At 39.9% G+C, this 22,787-nt stretch overlaps 1 protein-coding gene across 2 annotated transcripts in view; it reads right to left on the reverse strand.

Moving 5' to 3' along the window:
• Positions 1–1,035: 1,035 nt before the first annotated feature.
• The window catches only part of rasgrp3 (RAS guanyl releasing protein 3 (calcium and DAG-regulated)), a 146,313-nt gene continuing 124,561 nt past the window's right edge, over positions 1,036–22,787 (reverse strand). The window contains exons 17-18 of one of the 2 annotated variants that reach the window (XM_069930943.1): positions 8,173–8,261; positions 1,036–2,138 (exon numbers count right to left, since the gene is read on the reverse strand). In XM_069930943.1, coding sequence (XP_069787044.1) covers positions 1,998–2,138; positions 8,173–8,261 — 230 coding nt within the window. In that variant the 3' untranslated portion in view covers positions 1,036–1,997. The remainder of the gene's footprint in view (positions 2,139–8,172; positions 8,262–22,787) is intronic. The other variant, XM_069930941.1, reaches the window with a different exon arrangement.

The following is a 22,787-nucleotide window of genomic DNA, read 5'->3' on the forward strand; positions in this document are numbered from 1 at the left end:
CCATTCTTAGTGGAAAAAAGCCAATCCACATTGACTCTATCCATCCCGCTTATCTCTATCAAATCACCCTTCAACCTTCTACACTCCAGGGAATAAAGTCCCAGTCTGCTCAACTGTTCCCTGTAACTTAAACCCTGAAACCCCGGCAAGAGGTTCAAGCACCGATTTCCTAGAACACTGGTCACAGAACTTCAGTCCTTCTGTGATCAAGTCCATTTTGAATCCCATCTACCAAATCATCATGGATCCCAGGTGTCCTAATATTCTAGATCAGCCTACAGGAGTAACCTTGCAAATATCTTCTCTATGTAGAAAATCTCCACTGTCCACTCATTTTCCTCACCTCTAAAATCACAGTCACAAGTTCACAAATCTATGCTAGCTAACCCCAATAAGACCATCCTTTTCCAAATGAAATAAATCCCGTCTCTAAGAATAGGATCTCCAATATCTTCTCTTGATACAAGGCCCCCTTGCCTATTATTTGCCAGATTACCCCTTCTGCTCTGAAATGTATGTATTCAAATAAGTATGGGATTGGCAACACTCCATTTGTCTGGGACCTCACCTGCGGATAGAGGAGATGCAAAGATCTCTGTCAAGGACCCAGCAACCGCCTCTTGTCTCTCAATAACCTAGCATAGATCCCATAAGTTCCTGGGGACCCATCCACCACCTTCCTATCAATATCACTGCTATACTGTTGATCTCAAAGCAGAACAACTTAGCAACTAATTCCAGTGAATTGACTCTCACATCTCTTGAGGAAGAATTAAATATAACAAATTATGAAGCCATAGATTCACATTATCGAATACAATTGTTTGGTTAAGATGGAGGCAAATGACTGATGAAGCCCAACTTGGGGAAAGAAGTGACTAACCAGCTGCACCTTTTGGATGGTTGGAGTATGATTTCAAACTGGGCTGTTGCTACATGTTCAGGTGTTGCTTACTTGTAACAAGTTGTTCAATACAAGACAAATGGACAAATATATAGGGTGTCTTTGATAGGTGATAACCTTTCAACCAGCTGCACATTATAATACTTAATCTTTATTAAAAATACTTAAAGGATGGGCTTCTTTCAAAAGCCTAAATAAAGAAGCATCCCACGGGACATACATATGTTCCACTGAAGATGTGACTAAGGATTAGTGGAACAGAAATAAAGTCACTGCAGATAATACTCTTTTGGAGCTGGACATCTACCCATGTACAGAATTTCACAATCTAGTTAAAGGCAGTTTGTAAAAAGCATGATGTTAAATCAGCTAAGCAAAACTTGAATAATTGGACATTTTCAATTAAAGGGAAACACCAACGGCTTAATCTATATGTACATTGGGTCTTTACCCAATCTCAATCGTTCTGGTGTAGATTAAATTGGAATGAACTAGAACTTTTCACTTGCTGATGCTCTGCTATCTTCAGAGAATGGAAGGGCGTGTTGTTTTTTTTACCATCAATTGGGGATAATGGTCAAGGGCTTAAAATGGTCAACCTACAGGCATTAGCCAGTGATTGATATGTTTGTTTTCTTAATGTTTCCTTTTACACATGTGATTACAGCCATACTGATACTTCACACCCTAATGTTTCATTATTAATTTGTACAACCACACTGATGCAATTTTAAATTAGGAGGAAGACATTTTGATTCCTTGTTTCTTCTGCAGATAAATTCTTTTTCTTCGAAGTCTAATCAAAAAACGATGACCAGAAACGTTTATATGTGAAATGATGTAAAATGCTGAAATCCTGAAGTTTCAACTTTAATGCTATCGCTGCTGGTTAAATTCTCACAATTAAATAGCTTCCCTTGTTGAACAACTAGGTTTTCTGCACCTGGATCTTCATGTGTGTGAGAGACATTTGGTCGCCCAGTTCTCCGTTCTCCCGTCTTTTCATTACAGTATGTGTTGATTGCAATGATGGAATCTAGCCTCTTCAAAACTTCTACAAGAATGGAAAAACTAACAGCAGTTTTCTCATCTTTCACTGGAATAATTTACATCTGATTGTAGGCACAGTAGTCTTGTGCATACAGAATGTTGGCAGTAGAGTAGAAATTTTCCTCCTGGGTTTCTTGAAACTGTTACTGTATTTGTTGTCCCCGATGGTTAACCAAAGGTTAGTCTAAGAGAAAAAAAAATCGTGATTACACATGTTGGAAAATAGAGTACTTTTGAATCCCATTTGTTAATGATACATTTAGATCAGCTTCCATCAATGCACTTTGCTTTTTGCATCTCCCTCTCCCTCTCCTATTATGGTGATATATATCAATTCAGACACTCGTATCACCATAATATCAGCTGAGGAGGAGATCCTGCACTATTTGGAGGAAGAGTAATTTACAGAAATGCAAACTGGCCAATTGAACCCTTGAATTATGCAGTGAAGAACTTGAATTCTTTATGAATGCAACAGGAGGGGAGCCAATATTTAGGGACTCTGCTTCCTTCCACCTCTACAGTAAGTGAACCAAGACCATAAAATGTTGTCATAAAGCAGTTAATGGAATCTGCCTCATTATTTCAGACTCTTCTCCTAATCTTGCATATCCTGAGGTTAACAGCAGGGGGCACTGTCCAGCAAGATTTTGCAACCAAGGGTTATCATCTCTCGATTACAATATCCCAGTGCAATTTATTACAAGAACCAACTTTGCCATTGTGCAGGTTATCTCAGGGACTGGAACCTTCTATGAAGAAATGTCTGCACATCTTGGTTTGAAATCATAGCCTCTATGCCACCCCTTTCAAATCAAGACACCCACACTAGTGAAAACTTGTTGACATCTATCCTGTCATGCCCCCACCACCACCACCACCCCCCCCCGCCACCCCAGGATCTTGTGTTTCAATGAGATTTCCCCTTGTTCTTCTCAACTCCTATGAACACAGATCCAAACAATTTAACCTCTGTTGGAAGGATAGTACTCTCATCCCAGACATTAGCCTTCAGAATCTCCTTTAGATTGCCTCTGGTCTGATTCTATCCTGCGTGAAGTAAGGAATCCAAAACTGCCCGGCGCTCCAGGAGGGGGAGCCTTACTCCACCCTGTTTAATTGTAACAAAACATCTTTATTTCTAAAACCCAAAACCTTTGCAAAAATAAAGGCCAAATGCCATTTGTCCTCTAAGCTCTGATAGCTCAGTGATTAGAGTGTCGGTCTTGTGAACCAGGGGTCATGAGTTTGTTCCTCACTGGGGTCTCATTTCTGTGAGGCGGCACTGGACAAAGTGGTGACTCCTTGTCTTCCTTACAGTAGACAAAGTTAAAGAATTTTGTGTAGTTTACTTTCTAAACGTGACAATAATGGAACCTTTTGCTACTTGCTCCACTTGCCTGCTTTTCTTTGGCTTGGCTTCGCGGACGAAGATTTATGGAGGGGGTAAAAGTCCATGTCAGCTGCAGGCTCGTTTGTGGCTGACAAGTCCGATGCGGGACAGGCAGACACGGTTGCAGCGGCTGCAGGGGAAAAATGGTTGGTTGGGGTTGGGTGTTGGGTTTTTCCTCCTTTGCCTTTTGTCAGTGAGGTGGGCTCTGCGGACTTCTTCAAAGGAGGTTGCTGCCCGCCAAACTGTGAGGCGCCAAGATGCACGGTTTGAGGCGATATCAGCCCACTGGCGGTGGTCAATGTGGCAGGCACCAAGAGATTTCTTTAGGCAGTCCTTGTACCTTTTCTTTGGTGCACCTCTGTCACGGTGGCCAGTGGAGAGCTCGCCATATAACACGATCTTGGGAAGGCGATGGTCCTCCATTCTGGAGATGTGACCCACCCAGCGCAGCTGGATCTTCAGCAGCGTGGACTCGATGCTGTCGACCTCTGCCATCTCGAGTACTTCGACGTTAGGGATGAAAGCGCTCCAATGGATGTTGAGGATGGAGCGGAGACAACGCTGGTGGAAGCTCCACTTGCCTGCTAATGCTTTGTGATTCATACACAAAGATTTCACAAGATCACAAGTTAAAGGAAAAGAAACAGGCCACTAGGCCCATCAAGTCTGTTCTGTGACTCTACACTAAGCTAAACTATGCTCACACCTAGTTCCAATTTCCAGCCTTTTCCCCATATCCCTTGATACCCTTACTAATGAGATACTTATCCATTTCCTTTTTAAATACTTCCAGTGATCTGGCCTCCACTGCTTTGTGCGGCTGTGAGTTCTACAGATCCACGACCCTCTGACTAAAGAACTTCTTCCTCCTCTCTGTTTTAATTGGAGAACTTCTAATTTTAAGACTATAACCCCTTGTCCTCGATTCACCCATCAAGGTAAAAATATCTGCATTCACTCTATCAAAACATTTCAGTATTCGAAGTGTCTCTATGAGATATCCTCATTCTCCTCTACTCCAACGAATGCAACCCAAGAGCTGCCGAACACTCCTAATATGCTAGGCCTTTGCATTCTGGGAATCATCCTAGTAAATCTCCTCTGCACCTTCTCCAACAACATTACATCTTTTCTAAGATAGGGGGCCCAAAACTGTACACAGTACTCTAGATGGGGTCACACCAGTGTCCCATAGAGTCTCATTAACACCTCTCTACTCTTATACACTATTCTTCTTGAAATGAATGCTAGCATAGCATTCGCCTTCTTCACTACCAATCCCACCTGGGCATTAACCTTTAGATTACTCTGCACAAGGACACCCAGGTCTCTTTGCACCTCTGAAGATTGAATTTTCTCCCCATCCTGACAGTTCTCTGCCTGTTTATTTCCACTGCCAAAATTGCCACTTCTCAACATTGTACTTCACCTGCCATATTTTTGTCCAGTCTCCCAAACTGTCCATATCCTTCTGCAACTTTGCGGTTTCTTCAACACTTCCTGCTCTGCCACCTATCTTGGTGTCATCTACAAATCTGGCCACAAAGCCATTCATTCCACAATCCAAATCATTAATATAAATTGTATACAGCAGCGGCCCCCAAGGCCAACCCCTGCAGAACCCCACTAGTTACAGGCAGCCATCCTGAATGGGATCCCTCATTTGACTTCCTGCCTATCAGCCAATTTTGTATCCAGTCTAATAATGTCCCTGTAATTCCATGGGCCCTCATCTTATTTTGCAGCCTAACATGCAGCACCTTATCGAAAGCCTTTTAAAAATCCAAATAGATAGCATCCACAACCTCCCTTTTGTCCATCCTACTCGAGATTTCTTCAAAAAAATCGAATTGGTTGGTCAGGCAGGATCTACCCTTTAAAAAAAAGCCATGCTGACTCGGACCAATCCTGTCATGCATCTCCAGGTATTTCATAATTTCATCTTTGAGGATCAACTCTAATATCTTCCTAACCACCGACATCAAATTTATACGTGCTACATTACTTTGCAGTATTTCCATTTCGATAACAATCTACCTTTTGATTCTTCTTGCCAAATTGCACGGCATCGCACTTCCCTGCATTAAAATCCTCTTGCCAAGCTTCTGCCCATTTGATGTTCCATTACAGAGTCAAGGTTCCTCATCACAGTTTGCTCTTGTACCTAATGTATATCCACATTAACCTGGATTTTTTTCCACTCTGCCACTCTCCAGGTCATAGAAAGCATAAATTTATAGTCAGCTTTGCGCAGAGAGTGTGGAACAACTACCAACTGAGGTGGTGAAATGCAAGATCGATTTTGACCTTTAAGAAAACTTTGGAAAGGTTTGTGGATGGGAGGAGTATAGAGGGCTATGGTCAATGGGACTAGGCAGAATAAGAGCTTGGCACAAACTAGATAGGCCACAGGGACTATTTCTGTGCTGTACTGTTTATGGTTCTGCAGTGATGTAATGTATTATGCTGACTTCTTGCTATTGGTTATGACTGTAACTTGGCTCCATCCTACTGGTATAACGGATGGTGTAAGATACCCCACTGACCAGTAGAGGTGGCTTCTTTTGTTAATAAAAGCCTATAGTATGATACAAGTCTGGTCCATGTCTCTGGCATATCAATTTTGTTAACAGAAGAAAAATTATGGATACTTCCCTCAAACCTGGAAGACTCAAAATAGATTAGGATGCCACCCGAGCTGGAGAAAAGTTCCACCACTGGATCCAGTGCTTTGAAGTTTACAGGCAGAAGAATAATGTCATGCAAGACACTGAATAAAGGGACCATATTGTAGCTCTCCTCAGAGATGTCCCCTACTCAGTGGCTACCAGAACGCAGTGAATCTCCTTAAAACCTACTATTATGTGTCTCAGAACACCCTGTACGCAAGACACCAGCTTCACATTCAGAAGCAACAAGCAGGAGAGAGCGTAGATGCATTTCTGCTCGCCCTGAAAGGGTTAACCAGGGACTGTGCCTGCGCCACCATCTCGGCTGAAGCCCACCGTGAATCCCTGATGTTAGACACGTTCGTAAACAGTCTGGATTCCGGATACATTGGACAGCGTCTACTGGAGACTCCGGGCTTGACTTCTAATGTGGTTCTGCAACAAGCAAAGATCCTCCTAACTGCGTTACAAGGGGGTGAAGCATTCGAGCAAGAAAGAGGTGCCAAAGTGGCGCCCCTCAAATCGACCTGTAGTGAAGATTCGCTAACGAGTTTGATGAAAGCCGGTCCCCGAACTACATGCCTGCAACCACTGCCCTGTACACCAAGATACCTGCGGGAAGAAGGGCCATTGGACAAGCTTTTACTGAGCTAGAAAGTCGACATCTGGCACTCGCGACGAGCAAAAGATGAAGAAAGAAAAGGAAAAGAAGCGCCCAAGCTCTGATACTAAGCAAAGTTGCCGTCATAACGCCACGATGCTGGGCTGGAGAGTCAATGGCTCGCCTAGCCCGACCTCGGATTTGTCGACTTCTTCTGAATCGTCCAGCGAATCAACCATCGACGAGGCGAGGCCCAACATGCCAAGGCCACAAGGGGATCCAATCCTGGCTTCTGTAAAGGTAAATCAAGATAAATCCTATGACCTGCAGCCATCCATGATGAAAGTGGAGGTAAATGGGCAGCCTATTAATTGTTTATTTGACTCGGGCAGTACAGACAGTTACAACCACCCTTCGACTGCTGAAGCACTAAATCTTGCGTTATACCCAGCTAAACGCACGATCACGGTGGCTTGCTCAGGACTAGAACAAGATAAAACAAGTTATTGCAGAATTAATTTTAAAATACATCACAATGAGCATTCTGATTTCAAGATTTCTGTACTCCCTGGTCTATGTGCTCCTATGCTTCTGGGTCTAGACTTTCAATGCCAAATGAGAAATATCATATTGGCACTTAACAGCCCCTTGCCATCGATCACTGACTCGTCAAAGAAGTTTTTCTGTATGTCAACACTAAAAATTAAACCCCCTCGTCTCTTCAATAATTTGACCTCGGATTGTAAACCCATAACTACAAAAAGTAGGTGCTGCAGTAAAGAAGACAGACTCTTCATTAAAGACGAGGTTAAGAACTTGTTAAAGGAGAATGCCATCGAGCCCAACACGAGTCCTTGGCGTGCTCAAGTAGTAGTGGTTAGAAATGGTAAACAGATACACTCAACTAGACGCATACCCCCGCCTCGCATTTCAGACATGGTCACTCAAATTGCTCAATACGAGATATACTCTATTTTTGATCTGAAATCAACTTACCATCAGGTTCCCATCCATAAGGATGAAAGGAAGTTTACTGCTTTTGAGGCAGATGGCAAACTCTTCCAGTTTAAGAGAATTCGTTTTGGCATCTCTAACGGAGTATCAGTTTTTCAAAGAGAAATGGATAAGTTAGTGGACACCTATAAGTTGTAGGCCACTTTTTCCTTATCTGGACAATGACATGAATGACAAAACTTGCAATGGTTCCTACAAGTAGCCAAATCCTTGCGATTAACTCTAAATAATGACAAGTGTGTGTACTGCACAAAGAAACTGCCAATATTAGGCTACATAGAAAGTCGGGGAGAAATTAGTCCAGACCCTGAGAGAATGCAACCACTCATGGAGCTGCTCCCTCCAACAATGAAAAAAGCCCTCAAGCGTTGCTTAGGGTTTTTCTCCTATTACGCTCAGTGGGTACCACATTAGGCTGACAAAGCACGACCTCTTTTTAAAACCACCAATTTTCCTCTGAGTGATGAGGCTCTTCGAGCTTTTAAAAACATTAAGCAAGATATAGCTAAGGCCTCCATGTCTCTAATTGATGAGGATTTACCTTTTCAAGTGGAATTGGATGCAACGGATTTTGCTCTTGCTGCCACATTGAATCAAGCTGGCAGACCTGTAGCTTTCTTTTCCCGCACACTGCGTGGACCAGAATTGAAACCAGTTTTTACCCTCGAGGAAATGGGAAAGTTGAATGCAGTAATGGTACAATCTGGAAAGCCGTCACTATGGCACTTAAATCTAAAAGTCTCCCTGCCAGTCACTGGAAAGAAGTGTTACCTGAAGCTTTGAACTCTATCTGTACTTAACTTTGCATATCAACTAATGAAACGCCTCATCAGCATTTGTTTTCTTTTCCCAGAAAGTCGAAGACTGGATCGACCTTGCCGGCCTGGCTTTCTAGACCTGGAGAGGTTTTACTGACAAAGCATGGTAGACAGAGCAAGGTGGACCCTCGAGTCGAGCGTGTACGTCTGATTCATACTAACCCGCAATAAGCTCAAATTGCTTTCCCTGATGGGAGACAGGACTCTGTTTCCCTTAGGGATCTTGCTTCGCCAGGGGTTCTGCCTACAGCTTCTGACCATTATCCCGCTCTCACTTATTTTCCTTTGTCTTCAGAACAGCATGTATCTGAACAGCATGTATCAGACCAGCATGTATCTGAACAGCATGTATCAGAACAGCATGTATCAGATCAGCTTGTATCTGAACAGCATGAATCTGAACAGCATGTATCTGAACAGCATGTATCAGATCAGCATGTATCTGAACAGCATGTATCTGAACAGCATGTATCAGTTCAGCATGTATCTGAACAGCATGTATCAGAACAGCATGTATCTGAACAGCATGTATCAGAACAGCATGTATCAGATCAGCATGCATCTGAACACCATGTATCTGAACAGCATGTATCAGAACAGCATGTATCTGAACAGCATGTATCAGAACAGCATATATCAGATCAGCTTGTATCTGAACAGCATGTATCTGAAAACCATGTATCTGAACAGCATGTATCTGAACACCATGTATCTGAACAGCATGTATCTGAACAGCATTTATCAGAACAGCATGTATCAGCTCAGCTTGTATCTGAACAGCATGAATCTGAACAGCATGTACCTGAACAGCATGTAACAGATCAGCATGTATCTGAACAGCTTGTATCAGAACAGCATGTATCTGAACAGCATGTATCAGAACAGCATGTATCAGATCAGCTTGTATCAGATCAGCTTGTATCTGAACAGCATGTATCTGAACACCATGTATCTGAACAGCATGCATCTGAACAGCATGTATCAGATCAGCTTGTATCTGAACAGCATGTATCTGAACACCATGTATCTGAACAGCATGCATCTGAACAGCATTTATCAGAACAGCATGTATCAGCTCAGCTTGTATCTGAACAGCATGAATCTGAACAGCATGTATCTCAACAGCATGTATCAGATCAGCATGTATCTGAACACCATGTATCTGAACAGCATGTACGAGAACAGCATGTATTATCAGATCAGAATGTATCAGAACTGCATGTATCTGAACACCATGTATCCGAACAGCATGTACGAGAACAGCATGTATCTGAACAGCATGTATCTGAACAGCATTTATCAGAACAGCATGTATCAGCTCAGCTTGTATCTGAACAGCATGAATCTGAACAGCATGTACCTGAACAGCATGTAACAGATCAGCATGTATCTGAACAGCATGTATCAGAACAGCATGTATCAGATCAGCTTGTATCTGAACACCATGTATCTGAACAGCATGCATCTGAACAGCATTTATCAGAACAGCATGTATCAGCTCAGCTTGTATCTGAACAGCATGAATCTGAACAGCATGTATCTCAACAGCATGTATCAGATCAGCATGTATCTGAACACCATGTATCCGAACAGCATGTACGAGAACAGCATGAATCTGAACAGCATGTATCTGAACAGCTTGTATCTGTCCCTGAAATCCAGTCTGTCAGACACAGAGACTTACCCCAAACAACACCTGATACTAATCAATTCTTATCTCCTGAAAGGAGGCTTCTCCTGTCAGCTTACAGGAGCCCTCGGTCTCAGAGAGATTCAAGGCCACCCCAATGGCTTACTTACGATAAATTTCAATTGCAGCATTTCTCACAGTTTTTTTTTTGACTTCTGATTTTCTCTTTTCTTCTGTAGTGTAAGTAATTGAAAGCCAAAAAATAAACCTTGGGTTATGCCACAATTTATTTCCTTCTGATCTCAAATACAATATCAGTCCTTTGTCCACTTAATCACATGGGCAACAATCAGCAACATTATTACTCTTTAATAACACTGGACAACAAAGATTTTGCTTCCTGAACACTTTTGGGTGCAATTTATGGATTTTGGATGGCTGGCCATGAAAATCACCTTAAAAATTTCCTATCAAGTACTGTTTTTTAGCTATAACCTATTTTTGTCATCTCTTGTCATAATTCATGTAACATGGGAGAAAAATACACAATGCTGGAGAAACTCAGCAGGTCAAGCAGGTGTCCTTTAATTGGGCATGTCATTGAAAATTCATTTTCTGCATTTGCACTTGGGCCTCTTCCCCGCAAATCATGGTTCAGTCAATGCCGAACATGGTGAAATAAAAGATCTTTGACCCACAACATTAACTTTCTTTGACTCTCCACAGATGTTGCTCAACCGCCTGAGTATTTCCAGCATTTTTGGCTTTAAATAGAACATAGAAATCTAAAGGACAGTACAGGCCCTTTGGCCCACAGTCTTATGCAGACATACTGCCCAGAATTTCTCTACTCCATTGTATCTTAACAGATCCTATTGTAACTGCTTCCACCATCATTGCAAACAGAGCATTACATGCACCCACCACTCTGTGTGTGAAGAACTTACCTCATGTATCTCCCACCCCCCCCCCCCACCCCACACCCCACATACTTAATCCCATGCACCTTAAAATTATGCCCCTTTGTGTTAGCCATTTCAGGTCTGGGGAAAACATCATGTCTCTCATCACCTTGCACACATCTATCAGGTCATTCCTCATCCTCTCTCCCTTCGATGGAGAAAAGATCAAGTTCACACAATCTATCCTCATCAGAAATGTTTTCCACGCTAATCAGCATCCTTGTAAATCTTCCCTGCACACTCTCTATAGCATCCACATCTTTCCTGTAACAAGGTGATCAGAAATGAACATAATATTCCAAGTGGGGTCTTGTACAGCTGTAACATTACCTCACAGCTCTTGAATTCGACCCTTCGGTCAATGAGGGCCAACACACCATCCATCTTCTGAATGCCACCATCGATCTATACAGTAGCTTTGTGTGGCCTATGGGCATGGACCCCATGATCTCTCAATTCGTCCACACTGCCCAGATTCCTCCCAACCAAAATGAACCACCTCACACTTTTCTGGGTTAAACTCCACCTGCCACTTCTCACCCCAACTCTCCATCCTATCAATGTTCCCCTGCAACCTCTGGCATCCCTCCAGACTATCCACAAAACCACCCACTTTCATGTCCTCCATAAATGTACTAACCAACCCTTCCACTTCCTCAACCAAACCATTTATAAAAATTACAAAAATGAGGGGGTCCCAAACAGATCCCTGAATTACACCACGTCACCGACTTACATACAGAATATGAACCATCTACACCCACCCGCTGTCTTCTCTGGGCAAGCCAATTCTGTCTCCATAAAGCAAGGCTTCCCTGAATTCCATGTCTCCTTACTTTCTAAATGAGCCTTGCATGGGGAATCTTATCAAATGAAATCCATATACGGTACATTCACTGCTCTACCTTAATCAATGATCTCTGTTACATCCTCGAAGAATTCAATCACAACAATTCCCCTGACAAAGTCATGCTGACTATCGCTAATCACTATGGCTCTCTAAATGCTTGTCACTCATATCTCTCAGGATCTTCTCCGACAGCTTGCTCACCACTGAAGCAAGACTCACTGGTCTATAATTTCCTGGGTTATCTCCACTCCTTTTGTGAACAAGGGAACAACATTTGCAATCCTCCAAATGCTCCAGTACATCTTTGAAACAAAGATCATTACCAGTAGATCAGCAATCTCCTCCCTCACTTCCCACTTCTGACCCTGCTCATATAACTATAACTATTGGCCTTTCAAAAATGCCAACACATCTTCTTTCTTAATATGCATTTCAGTCCACTTTAAGTCAGTATTCTCTGGTGAATACTGAAGTAAAGTACTTATTAAGAACCTCCACTACTTCCTAACACCACTGTCCTCACATGTCTTATCCGTTTGTTTTTCATATACCCGTAGCATGCCTTAATCCTGCTCACCAAGGTCTTCTCATGGCACCTTTAAGTCCTCCTAAATCTTGCCTTCACAATCTTGTAATTCTCTAGAGCTCTATCAATTCCTATCTTTCTAAACCTCTTGCAAGCTTTTTTTAAAATGTAAACATACAGGACAGATAACAGGCCATTTTGGCCCACGAGTCCGTGCCGCCTAATTTACCCCCAATTAACCTACGCCCCAGTACGTTGTTACGAATGGTTGGAGGAAACCGGAGCCCTTGGGAGAACCCACACAGATATGGGGAGAATGTACAAAATCCTTATAGACAGCGCGAGTTTCAAACCCCAGTCCGGTCCCAGTCACTGGCATTGTAAAGGCATTGCATCAACCACCTTGCCAACCCTCTTGGCTTCATAACTAGATTTTCTACCTTCCCTGAATACAATAGCTCTTTCACCTTGTCATCTTTGCTCTGCCTCAATGCAATATACTTGTGCAGCATGCAAATTTTCTCAGAACATTTCAAAATATACAGGAGCTGTCAGTTAATTGGGGTAGTTGGGTGGCACAGGCACATGGGCCGGAAGACTCTGTCTAAATTTTTTTGGAATTAAAAAATATTGCAATATTTCTGCCATACTTTTCCCCGAGGATATCTGCTCCCAACTTATGCTCCCAAGATCTTGCCAAGATCTCCGACCCCAACAAAATGTTTTCCCAAATTGTCTATTCCTGTCCTTCTCCAGTGCTATAGTAAAGAGAAGAGAACTTGCCCACTTGACTTGTTTCATTTCTTATTGTCAGCCTCTCCTCTGGTTGGCCTATTTACATATTGTGTCAGTAAACTTTCCCAAACACACTTAACAAATTCCATTCCATCCAAACCCTTCACTCTAATATAGTGCCAACCAATATTAGGAAAATTAAAATCAATATTAGGAAATATTTTGCACATTTCCAGAATTTGCCTCCCTACCTGCTTCTCGATGTCTTTGTTACTATTGGACAGTCTATAATATACACTCATTAGGGTTATTGCCTGTTTCCTTTTTCATGCTTTCACCCACACTAACTCAGTAGACAATCCCTCCACTATATCCCCCTTTTCTGCAGCCATGATAGTATCCCAGATCAGCAATGCAACCCTCCCACCCCTTTCACCTCCCTCCCTGTCCTTTTTGAAATACTGTACCCAAAACCCAGCACAGCCAGAATATAACGTATAACATATCACAGTTACAACACAGAAACAGATCATCTCAGCCCTTCTTGTCCATGCAGAAACATTTACACTCTCCTAGTCCCAGTGACCTGCCCTCTGCCCCTAACCGTCCAGACCTTTTACATCCATATGCCTATCCAAATTTTCTTAAAAAGGTAGTATTGTACCTGCCTCCACCCACCACCTCCACCGGAAGCTCATTCCACACAGACATCACGCTCTGAGTAACGAAACTTCCCTTTGTCTTGCACCTAAACTTTTGCCCCGTAACTCTCAGCTCATGTCCTCTTGTATGAATCTCCGCAATCCTCAATGGAAAAAAGTCTATCCACATCTACTCTATCTATCCCCTTCAAAATTTTAAAGACTTCTATCAAATCCCCCCTCAGCCTTTTATTCTCCAAGGAAAAAAGACCTAACTTGTTTAGCCTTTCTCTATAATTAGGTGCTGAAATCCAGGTGACATTCTGGTGAATCTTCTCTCTACTCTCTCTATTTTATTCACATCCTTCCTATAATTTGGTGACCAGAACTAAAACAATATTCCAAATTTGGCTTTACCAATGGCTTGTACAATTTTAATATTACCTTCCAACTCTTATACTCTATGCTTAAAGGCCAGCATTCCAAACACCTTCTTCACTACCCTATCCACCCGAGATTCCACTTTTAGGGAACAGTGTACCATTATTCCTAGATCTCTCTATTCAATTTCATTTTTTAATGCCCTACTATTCACCATGATTAGTCCTACCAAAATGTAGCACCTTATCCTTGTTAGCATTAAACTCCATTTGCCAACTTTCAGCCCACTCTTCTAACTTGCCCAAATCTCTCTGCAAGATTTGAAAACCTTCCTCACTGTCCACAATTTCTCCTCTCTTAAGTATCTGCATACTTACTAATAAAATTTTCCATCCCATCATCTAGATCATTAATGTATATTACAAACAACAATGGACCCAGTACGGATCCTTGAGGCACACCTCTAGCCACCGGCCTCCAACCGGACAAACAGTTCTCCAACATTGCTCTCTGGCATCTCCCATCCAGTTACTGTTGAATCCATCTTACTACTTCCATATTCGCACCTAACAATTGAACCTTCCTAACTAATCATTCTGTAATGGTCACAAATTTCCCCCTTCATACCTTCCCTGGAGGAGATCCCAATCATTCACAACCCTGAACCCCTGCCCCTGACACCAATTCCTCAGCCACATCTGCCTGCCACAACTTACTAGCGCATGGCACTAAAGACTTGCAGCTAAAATATTTATCTTCACCTTAGTCCTTTGTAGCCAATCCCAAATCATGAGGAAGTGGGCCCTGATCAATTGGGGAAATCTATTCTGTCAAGCCCCTACCTAATCTTATTTTGGAATGGGATCACCTCACATTCAAGGGATATGTTCATTGAAAAATGTAATGCATGAAGATTTCTGGAAACTCAAACAATTTTACAGGTTAACCCATTTGGAATTGTGTCTGATTATGAGTTCAAAATGAGATGTTCTATCTTTGTCATGAGATTCTTCACTTAAATATTTCCTATTTTAGTTCATTCCAGCAACATTTTGTTAATGGTAGATGTTAATAAATATATATGATCATTTGAGTCAAGAACAAAAGAAATAAAAGCAAGCATCTGGAAGGAAATAGGAGCAAGATTGAGTTCCCTGCTCCTTTGATCTTTCTCTCATTTATCAAGATCATGGTTGGCCTACTTCAATGCCACTTCTCTGCACTGTCCCGTATCCTTTTATTATCTCATTACCCAGAAATATCTATCGCTCTTTTGCATGAACTCAGCCCTCTAGGGTAGAGATTTACCACCCACTGAGTGAAGAAATTTCTTCTCATCTAAATCCTAACTGGCCTACCCCTTATTCTGAGAACATGACCCCTGGTTCTGGATTCTTTGGTTAGGAAAGCTTTGGAAGAATTTCCTCAGTTTCACCGAGATCTTCTCTTCTCTCAGGATTTCAAATCTTGTCTACTGAACATTTCTTCATGTGACAAACCTGCCAATCCTGGAATCAGTCTACTGATTCTGCGTGGTTCTCCATCAAGTAAATCCTCTGTAGGCCTAGAAGATCAAAACTGTATATCATACTCCAGGTGCTTATGCATGGTTCCTGACTCCTCTATCCAGTCATCTTGTGATGATGGCCAACAAGCCATTTGCCTTTCATTTCAGATCTTAGTTTCCACTGACTTTTGTATAAGCACATCCACCCAGTCTCTCACTTTCTAAAAATGCTCTGTCCCCTGTTGTTCATCAAATTCCTCCACATTACATTCCAGCCATGATATATCTGTCCACTCAGCTTGTCCATATCCCTTGAAGCCCCTTTATATCAACTCCTATACTGATAATAACACTAACTTGAAAATATATTTGATCTCCTCAACTTTTTTATGTAGATCATGAATAGCTGGGGCCACCTGGGGTTAGAGTTTGCCAGTCTGAAAGGTACCTGTTTATTCGATTTCTCTACTTTCTATCTATTAACCAAATCCATGTGTTTGAACGATGTTAACCAATCCTCTATTTAGGGACATTGAAAGATGACTGAAAACCCAAATCCAAACACTTATCTCTTTGGAGCATAAAAGGATAAGAGGAACTCAATAGAGGTTTACAAGATTATGAGAGGCATAGATAAGGTGGACAGCCAGCGCCTTTTCCCAGGCCAGAAGTAGCAAACACCAAAGGACATATAGACAAAGTGAAGGGAAGAAAGTTTGGAGGCAAGTTTTTTTTTATATAGAGAGTTCTGGGTGCCTAGAATTCCTTGCCGGGGGCAGTGGTAGAGGTTGAAACATTAGGGACATTTAAGAGACATGGATGGAAGAAAAAGAAGAGGGTTATGAGGTAAGAAGGCTTCAATATTTTTTTTTTGGTAGGAATATATAGGTCAGCACAGCAGGGCGAGGAGCATTGGAGCACAGAAGGGAGGGGAGGCATTAGAGGTTGTGGCGGGATCTAAGGACATTCAGTATCTCCAGAGTCTCTGTTTTGCTTCTATTTCTCATCTTCATAGGGACGCCGTACTGAAGGCATGGCTTTACGTACCTTCACGAGGCAAAGAAAAAGAAACAAATTTTCTGCTTTTATGTACATGACAATAAAGGATCCTTGAACCTCATTCTACAGTAACATCCTCAAAAGACTGTTTATAGGTCTGAATTATGTTGTTTTATTGTTGCTGCATTGAAGTGTGCATCATGCATAAGAAGCAGCACCTCGGCTCTGTTGATCCCGTGTGGGTAGCCCTCCTGTAAAGATTCTGTTCATGTGTTCAATCCTGGTTAGGGATTATAAGGTCATAACATCAAAAGATATAGGAGCAGAATTCGGCCTATTGGCCCATCGAGTCTGTGCCACCATTTTAATCAAGAACTGGTCCATCCTCCCACTCTCGACTTTCTCCCCATAACCTTTGATGCCCTGACTAATCAAATACCTGTCAATCTCTGCCTTAAATACACCCAATGACCTCACTTCCACGGCAGCCTGTAGCAACAAGTTCCAGAGACTCATAACCCATTGACTAAATAATTTTTTTTTCTTATCTCTGCTTTAAATTGATGCCGTTTTATCCTGATGTTATGGCCTCTTATCCTACATTCCCCTTCCATGGGAAACAACCTTGCCACATCTACTCTTTCCAGGCCTTTCAGAATTCAAAGTGGCTCTATAAGGTTCCCCCCTCCCCTCCTCATCCTTCTGTTTTCTCCAAGTGTTCCTCATATGCTAACCTCTTCATCCCTGGTATCATTCTAGTAAATCTCTAAACCCTCTCCAACGCCAGCACATCTTTTCTCAAATAAAGCCCCTAAAATTGTACACAATTGTACTCCAAGTGAAATCTCACCAGTGCTTTATATAGTCGCAACATTACATCCCTATATTTCCTCTCAAAATGAATGCCAACATTGCATTGGCCTTCTTCATTACTTACTCAACCTGAAGGTTAACCTTTTGGGTGTCCTGCACAAGGACTCCCAAGTCCCTATGCCCCTGCAAATTTTGAATTTTCTAAGTAGAAGCAGCAGCTGGAATAGGGCACTCTGCATTCAATAAAAGTAGGGCGAATGAAACCTCAGACTCAACCTTGAATTTCTCTAGTTTCTGCTGGCCCATTTCCCATTGTCCCTCTCTTCCCCATCCCTGTCTTCTTTTCTCCAGCTGTCCACCTCTTCCCTCTCCATTCACAGATCTATCCCCCTTCCTCTGTTTGCTGGTGTGCCCTCCCTCCCTTGTCCACCTATTACTTCCTGCCTGTGCTCCTCCCCTGCCCCTCTTCACCAACATTGTAGTTGGGCATCTGCCTACATTTTGTCTTACCATGATAAAGGACACAAGCCCGAAACGTTGGTTATGCATCTTTAATTTTGTTCTGTTTGATCTGCTGTGTTTACTTCAACCACTGCAACTGTGTTTTACTCCTTAGACTCAGCTTTAGGTTTTTAACCCTCGATCCATCTATAAATCCAAGACTATTTCCAACACAGCTTTGGAGATGTTCGATAAATTAGATTCCACAACTGTCTGATGCAGAAACACCCAGACATTTAGGATCCTTGCAGAGAAATTGACTTTGAATAGGTAACTTTTTATCCTGAAACTATTCCGATTACTTCAAAATTCCCAACCACAAGGGCAAATATTGCTACCTCTGTTGGATCTGATTTAACATTTTCAGCTTGACAAAATTATGACCATTGATAGTTAAACAAGGAAATCTGCAGATGTTGGGAAAGAGTGCCTGGAGAAACTCAGCAGGTCAGCAGAGCTGGGACTTTTCTCTTTAGAGTGAAGAAGGATGAACGGAGACCTATTAGAAGTCTACAAGCTTCTGAGAGGCAGAGATAAGGTAGAGTCGTGGAACAAATTTGATGGGCCTACTTCTGTTCCTTTATCTTGTACCTTTTTCCTCTTTTCAAAGAACTTTATTTATTTGAAGAATCATTAATAGTAATACATAATACATTCCATAAAGAAAATTTTATATGAATATATATTTTTAAAAAATAAATTCAAAAAGAAAGGAAAAAATCCAAGAGAAAAAAAATCAAATCCCCACCCCATCAGCCAGCTCTCTTAAGGAGAACTAAAAATATATAAACAGAAACTAAAAGTATATAATAAATCAAAATATATCTAAATGCATATATTCCAAATAAGGAAACCACTTATTAACAAAAAAAGAATAATTGTCATGCAGATTATATGGAATTTTTCCATAACAATACAAGCTTTCAATTCATTATGCCATTGCATTATATTAATCACTATATTATCTTTCCATGTACTTGCTGCACATTTTTGAGATACAGACAATGCTAAATATATAAAAGCAATTTGAAATTTATCCAACCCAAATCCCCTAAAGGAATCATATAACCCATTAAAAAAAAGATGGATCTAATGGTAACTTAAAATTATATAATTTTTCCAAAATGAACTTAATTTCATGGCAAAATTATTGTACATGCACACAATACCAAACAGCATGTAAAAAAAGTGCCAGTACATACACCACATCTAAAACAAGAATCCGAATTACTAAAACCATATTTTTTTTAATTTCTCTGGGGTTAAATACAACTGATATAGAATGTTATAATTAACCGTTCCATCCCGCACCTTCGTCAATTTAGTAACACTATCATGACACGTATCTGCTCAGGAGTCTTCAGGAAAACAAAAGCTAAATCATTTTCCCATTTAAGCTTAGACTTCTCCCATTCTGACTTATCCATATTGTCTTGTAATTCTTGGTACATAACAGAAATATAATCCCTTTTTGGTATAGAAGAAATCAAAGACTCGAATTCCATCAGGTAAACACCAAAGGACATATGGACAAAGTGAAGGGAAGAAAGTTTGGAGGCAAGTCTTTTTTATATAGAGAGTTCTGGGTGCTTAGAATTCCTTGCTGGGGGCAGTGGTAGAGGTTGAAACATTAGGGACATTTAAGAGACATGGATGGAAGAAAAAGAAGAGGGTTATGAGGTAAGAAGGCTTCCACAGGTAAAATCATCTCTCTACCATACATATTTTTCACCAAAGATCGAAGTTGATCATAAACAAATAAAGAATTTTCAGCAATATCAAAATGCCTTTTCAATTGATTGAAAGAAACTGTCCTTCTACAAAACAATCCTGAAATGTTTTTATACCCTTAGAATCCCAACTCTTTAGACTATTAAACATTGAAAAATAAATAAGCTGATTATTATATAATGGAGTTAAAATTGACAATCTACCTTTTGATCCTAAAATCTTTTTTTTTAATCCATAATTTTAAAAAATGTTTTAATATCGGCATATTATATTCCCTCAACAAATATAAATTGATACATCTTGACTTCAGAAATACTAGCCATCTCAACTTTAGCCCAACTCGGGGGATAGTCCAAATCCGTCAATCTACTAATAAATTTCAACTGGGCTGTTTCATAATAATTTTGAAAATAAGATAATTGAAGCCCACATAATGCATACTTCCAAGTAAGTTTATATAATGCTACCTGTGGTAGTTTACCTTTCCATAAAAATTCTCTCATAACTTTATTTAAATCCTGAAAGAAACTCTTTGAAAGAGAACATGGTATTGATTGAAATAAATATTGAATATGAGAAAAAATATTCATCTTAATACAGTTAACTCGACCAATTAAAGTTAATGGAAGATCTTTCCACTTAATTAAATCTGCTTTAATCTTTTTAATAATGGAACATAATTTAACTTGTATAAAGATTGATACTCAGTATTTACAATTATTCCTAAATATTTAATTTTATCAGACCATTTCAGTTTTATAATATTTTTATACTCTGAATAATCTCCTTCTCCGACTGGCAAAATTTCACTTTATCCCAGTTAACTTTATATCCAGATAATGTTTCATATTGTAATAAACATTCCCATAAATGTGGCAATGATTGTTCTGGGTTTGTTAAATATATCAAAATATCATATGCAAATAAATTAATCTTATACTCTTCATCCATAACTCTCATCCCTCTTATCTGTTCATTCTACCTTATTGTTTGAGCTAATGGTTCAATAGTCAATGCAAACAGAGCTGGTGACAATAGACAACCTTGTCGAGTTGAACGCATCAATTTAAACGATGATGAAACTTGACCATTTGTCACCACCCTAGCAGTCGGGTTCATATATAAAGCTTTAACCCAACCAATAAAAAAAAGGGCCTAATTTAAACTTCTCCAATACTTTAAATAAAAAATCCCATTCGACCCTATCAAAGACTTTTTCTGCATCAAGCGCAGCCACCATTGGATGGTTGGGCTGCTGTCGATATGCATTGACTAAACTAATCAATCGAAGAATATTATCTGAAGCATTTCTATTTTTAATAAAACCTGTTTGATCAACATGTATCAATTTAGGTAAATACTTAGCAAGCCGATTTGCTGACATTTTTGCTATTATTTTATAATCACATTCAATAAAGAAATAGATCTATACGAAGACACTTTCAACGGGTCTCTATCTTTTTTCGGAATTAAAGTAATTAAAGCACTAGAGCAAGATTCTGGTAACTCATGCTGTTCAGTCACTTGTTGTAATACCTCCTCAAACACTGAAGAAAAAGTTTTATAAAATTCCACCAAAAATCTGTCGTTGCCTGGTGACTTCCCATTTTGGCATTTCCAACATAGCCACCTTAATCTCTAATTTTGTAAACGGAGCTTCCAGATCCATAACATCCTCCTCATCTAATGCTGATAATGTTAATATAAATAAATAAGAATCAATAGAAACCACTATCCTCTTTCCCCTCAGAAGTATATCATTTTTTATAAAATGAATAAAACTGATCATTAATTTCCTGTTTATAGGTAACTGTTGAATTCTTTTTTACACCATTAATAATCCATGAAACCTGTTCCTTCTTTAACTGCCATGCAAGTACCTTATGTGCCCTCTCAACCAACATAATAAAGCTGCTTAGACTGATTAATTAAACATTCAAATTGATAAGTCTGCAACGTATTATAATGCAATTTCAAATTAGCCAAAGCCATTTTTTAAATCTTCTGTCACTTCCTTCTGAAATTCCTTCTCCAATTCATCAATTTGCTTTTCTAATTCTAAATTTTCTGCCATATACTGCTTCTTAACTTTAGTGGTATGACTAATAAATAATCTGTCATACATCCCATAACACAAAATGACTTTTTATTCAATTAGCATTTTCAGACAAAAAAAGTAATCTGTTATTTAACAAAGATAGCGAACTCTGTTTATTTCAACAACATTGTGTTAAATCTCCATCTATAAGATGAGCATACAACTTCTGAACTTACATAAGAAAAAAATAATAAAGAATGATCTGATATAACCCTGCTTTTATATTCTGCCTGTGATACCCTTCCTTGTAAATGTGCCGATACTAAAAAAAATCTAATCTAGAAAATGAATCATGTTGAGATGAATAAAAAGAAAAATCCTTCTCTGTAGGATTGACCCTTCTCCAAATATCCACCAAATTTAAATCCTTCATCAAGGCCCCAATTTATATCACCATCTTTGATTTCTTTATACTTTTTGGGATCTATCCAACAAAGGATTCAAGACACAATTAAATCTCCTCTAACTAAAATATTTTCATTAACTTGATTTAATAACAAAAATGCATCCGAAATAAAACACTCATCATCCACATTAGATGCATAAACATTAAGCAAAGTCCAAGATTCAGTAAACATTTTACAATTCACCTTTAAAACCTTTCTAGCATTCCCTTCTATAGTTTGCAACTCAAAAGACAAATTCTTATGAATTAGAATTGCTATACCTTTTGCCTTAGAATTAAATGAAGAAAAAAACATGTCCAACCCAATCTCTCTTCAGCTTCAAATGTTCTTTTCAGTTAAATGTTTCTTGTAAAAAGGCAATATCAATTTTCATTTTCTTGATATAACCCAAAACTTGCTTTCACTTAATCAGATTATTTAACCCCATAACATTAAAAGTTAGAAATTTCAAATTAGACATCCTTATAAACTAACAATATAATCACTTACTACAAAATATCGCTTCCCTTCTAGTAAATTAAAACCACTCTCCCTCCCCTAAATATTTTTTAAAAGAA

The sequence above is a fragment of the Narcine bancroftii genome, chromosome 4 (assembly GCF_036971445.1).
Source record: "Narcine bancroftii isolate sNarBan1 chromosome 4, sNarBan1.hap1, whole genome shotgun sequence".
NCBI lineage: Eukaryota > Metazoa > Chordata > Chondrichthyes > Torpediniformes > Narcinidae > Narcine > Narcine bancroftii.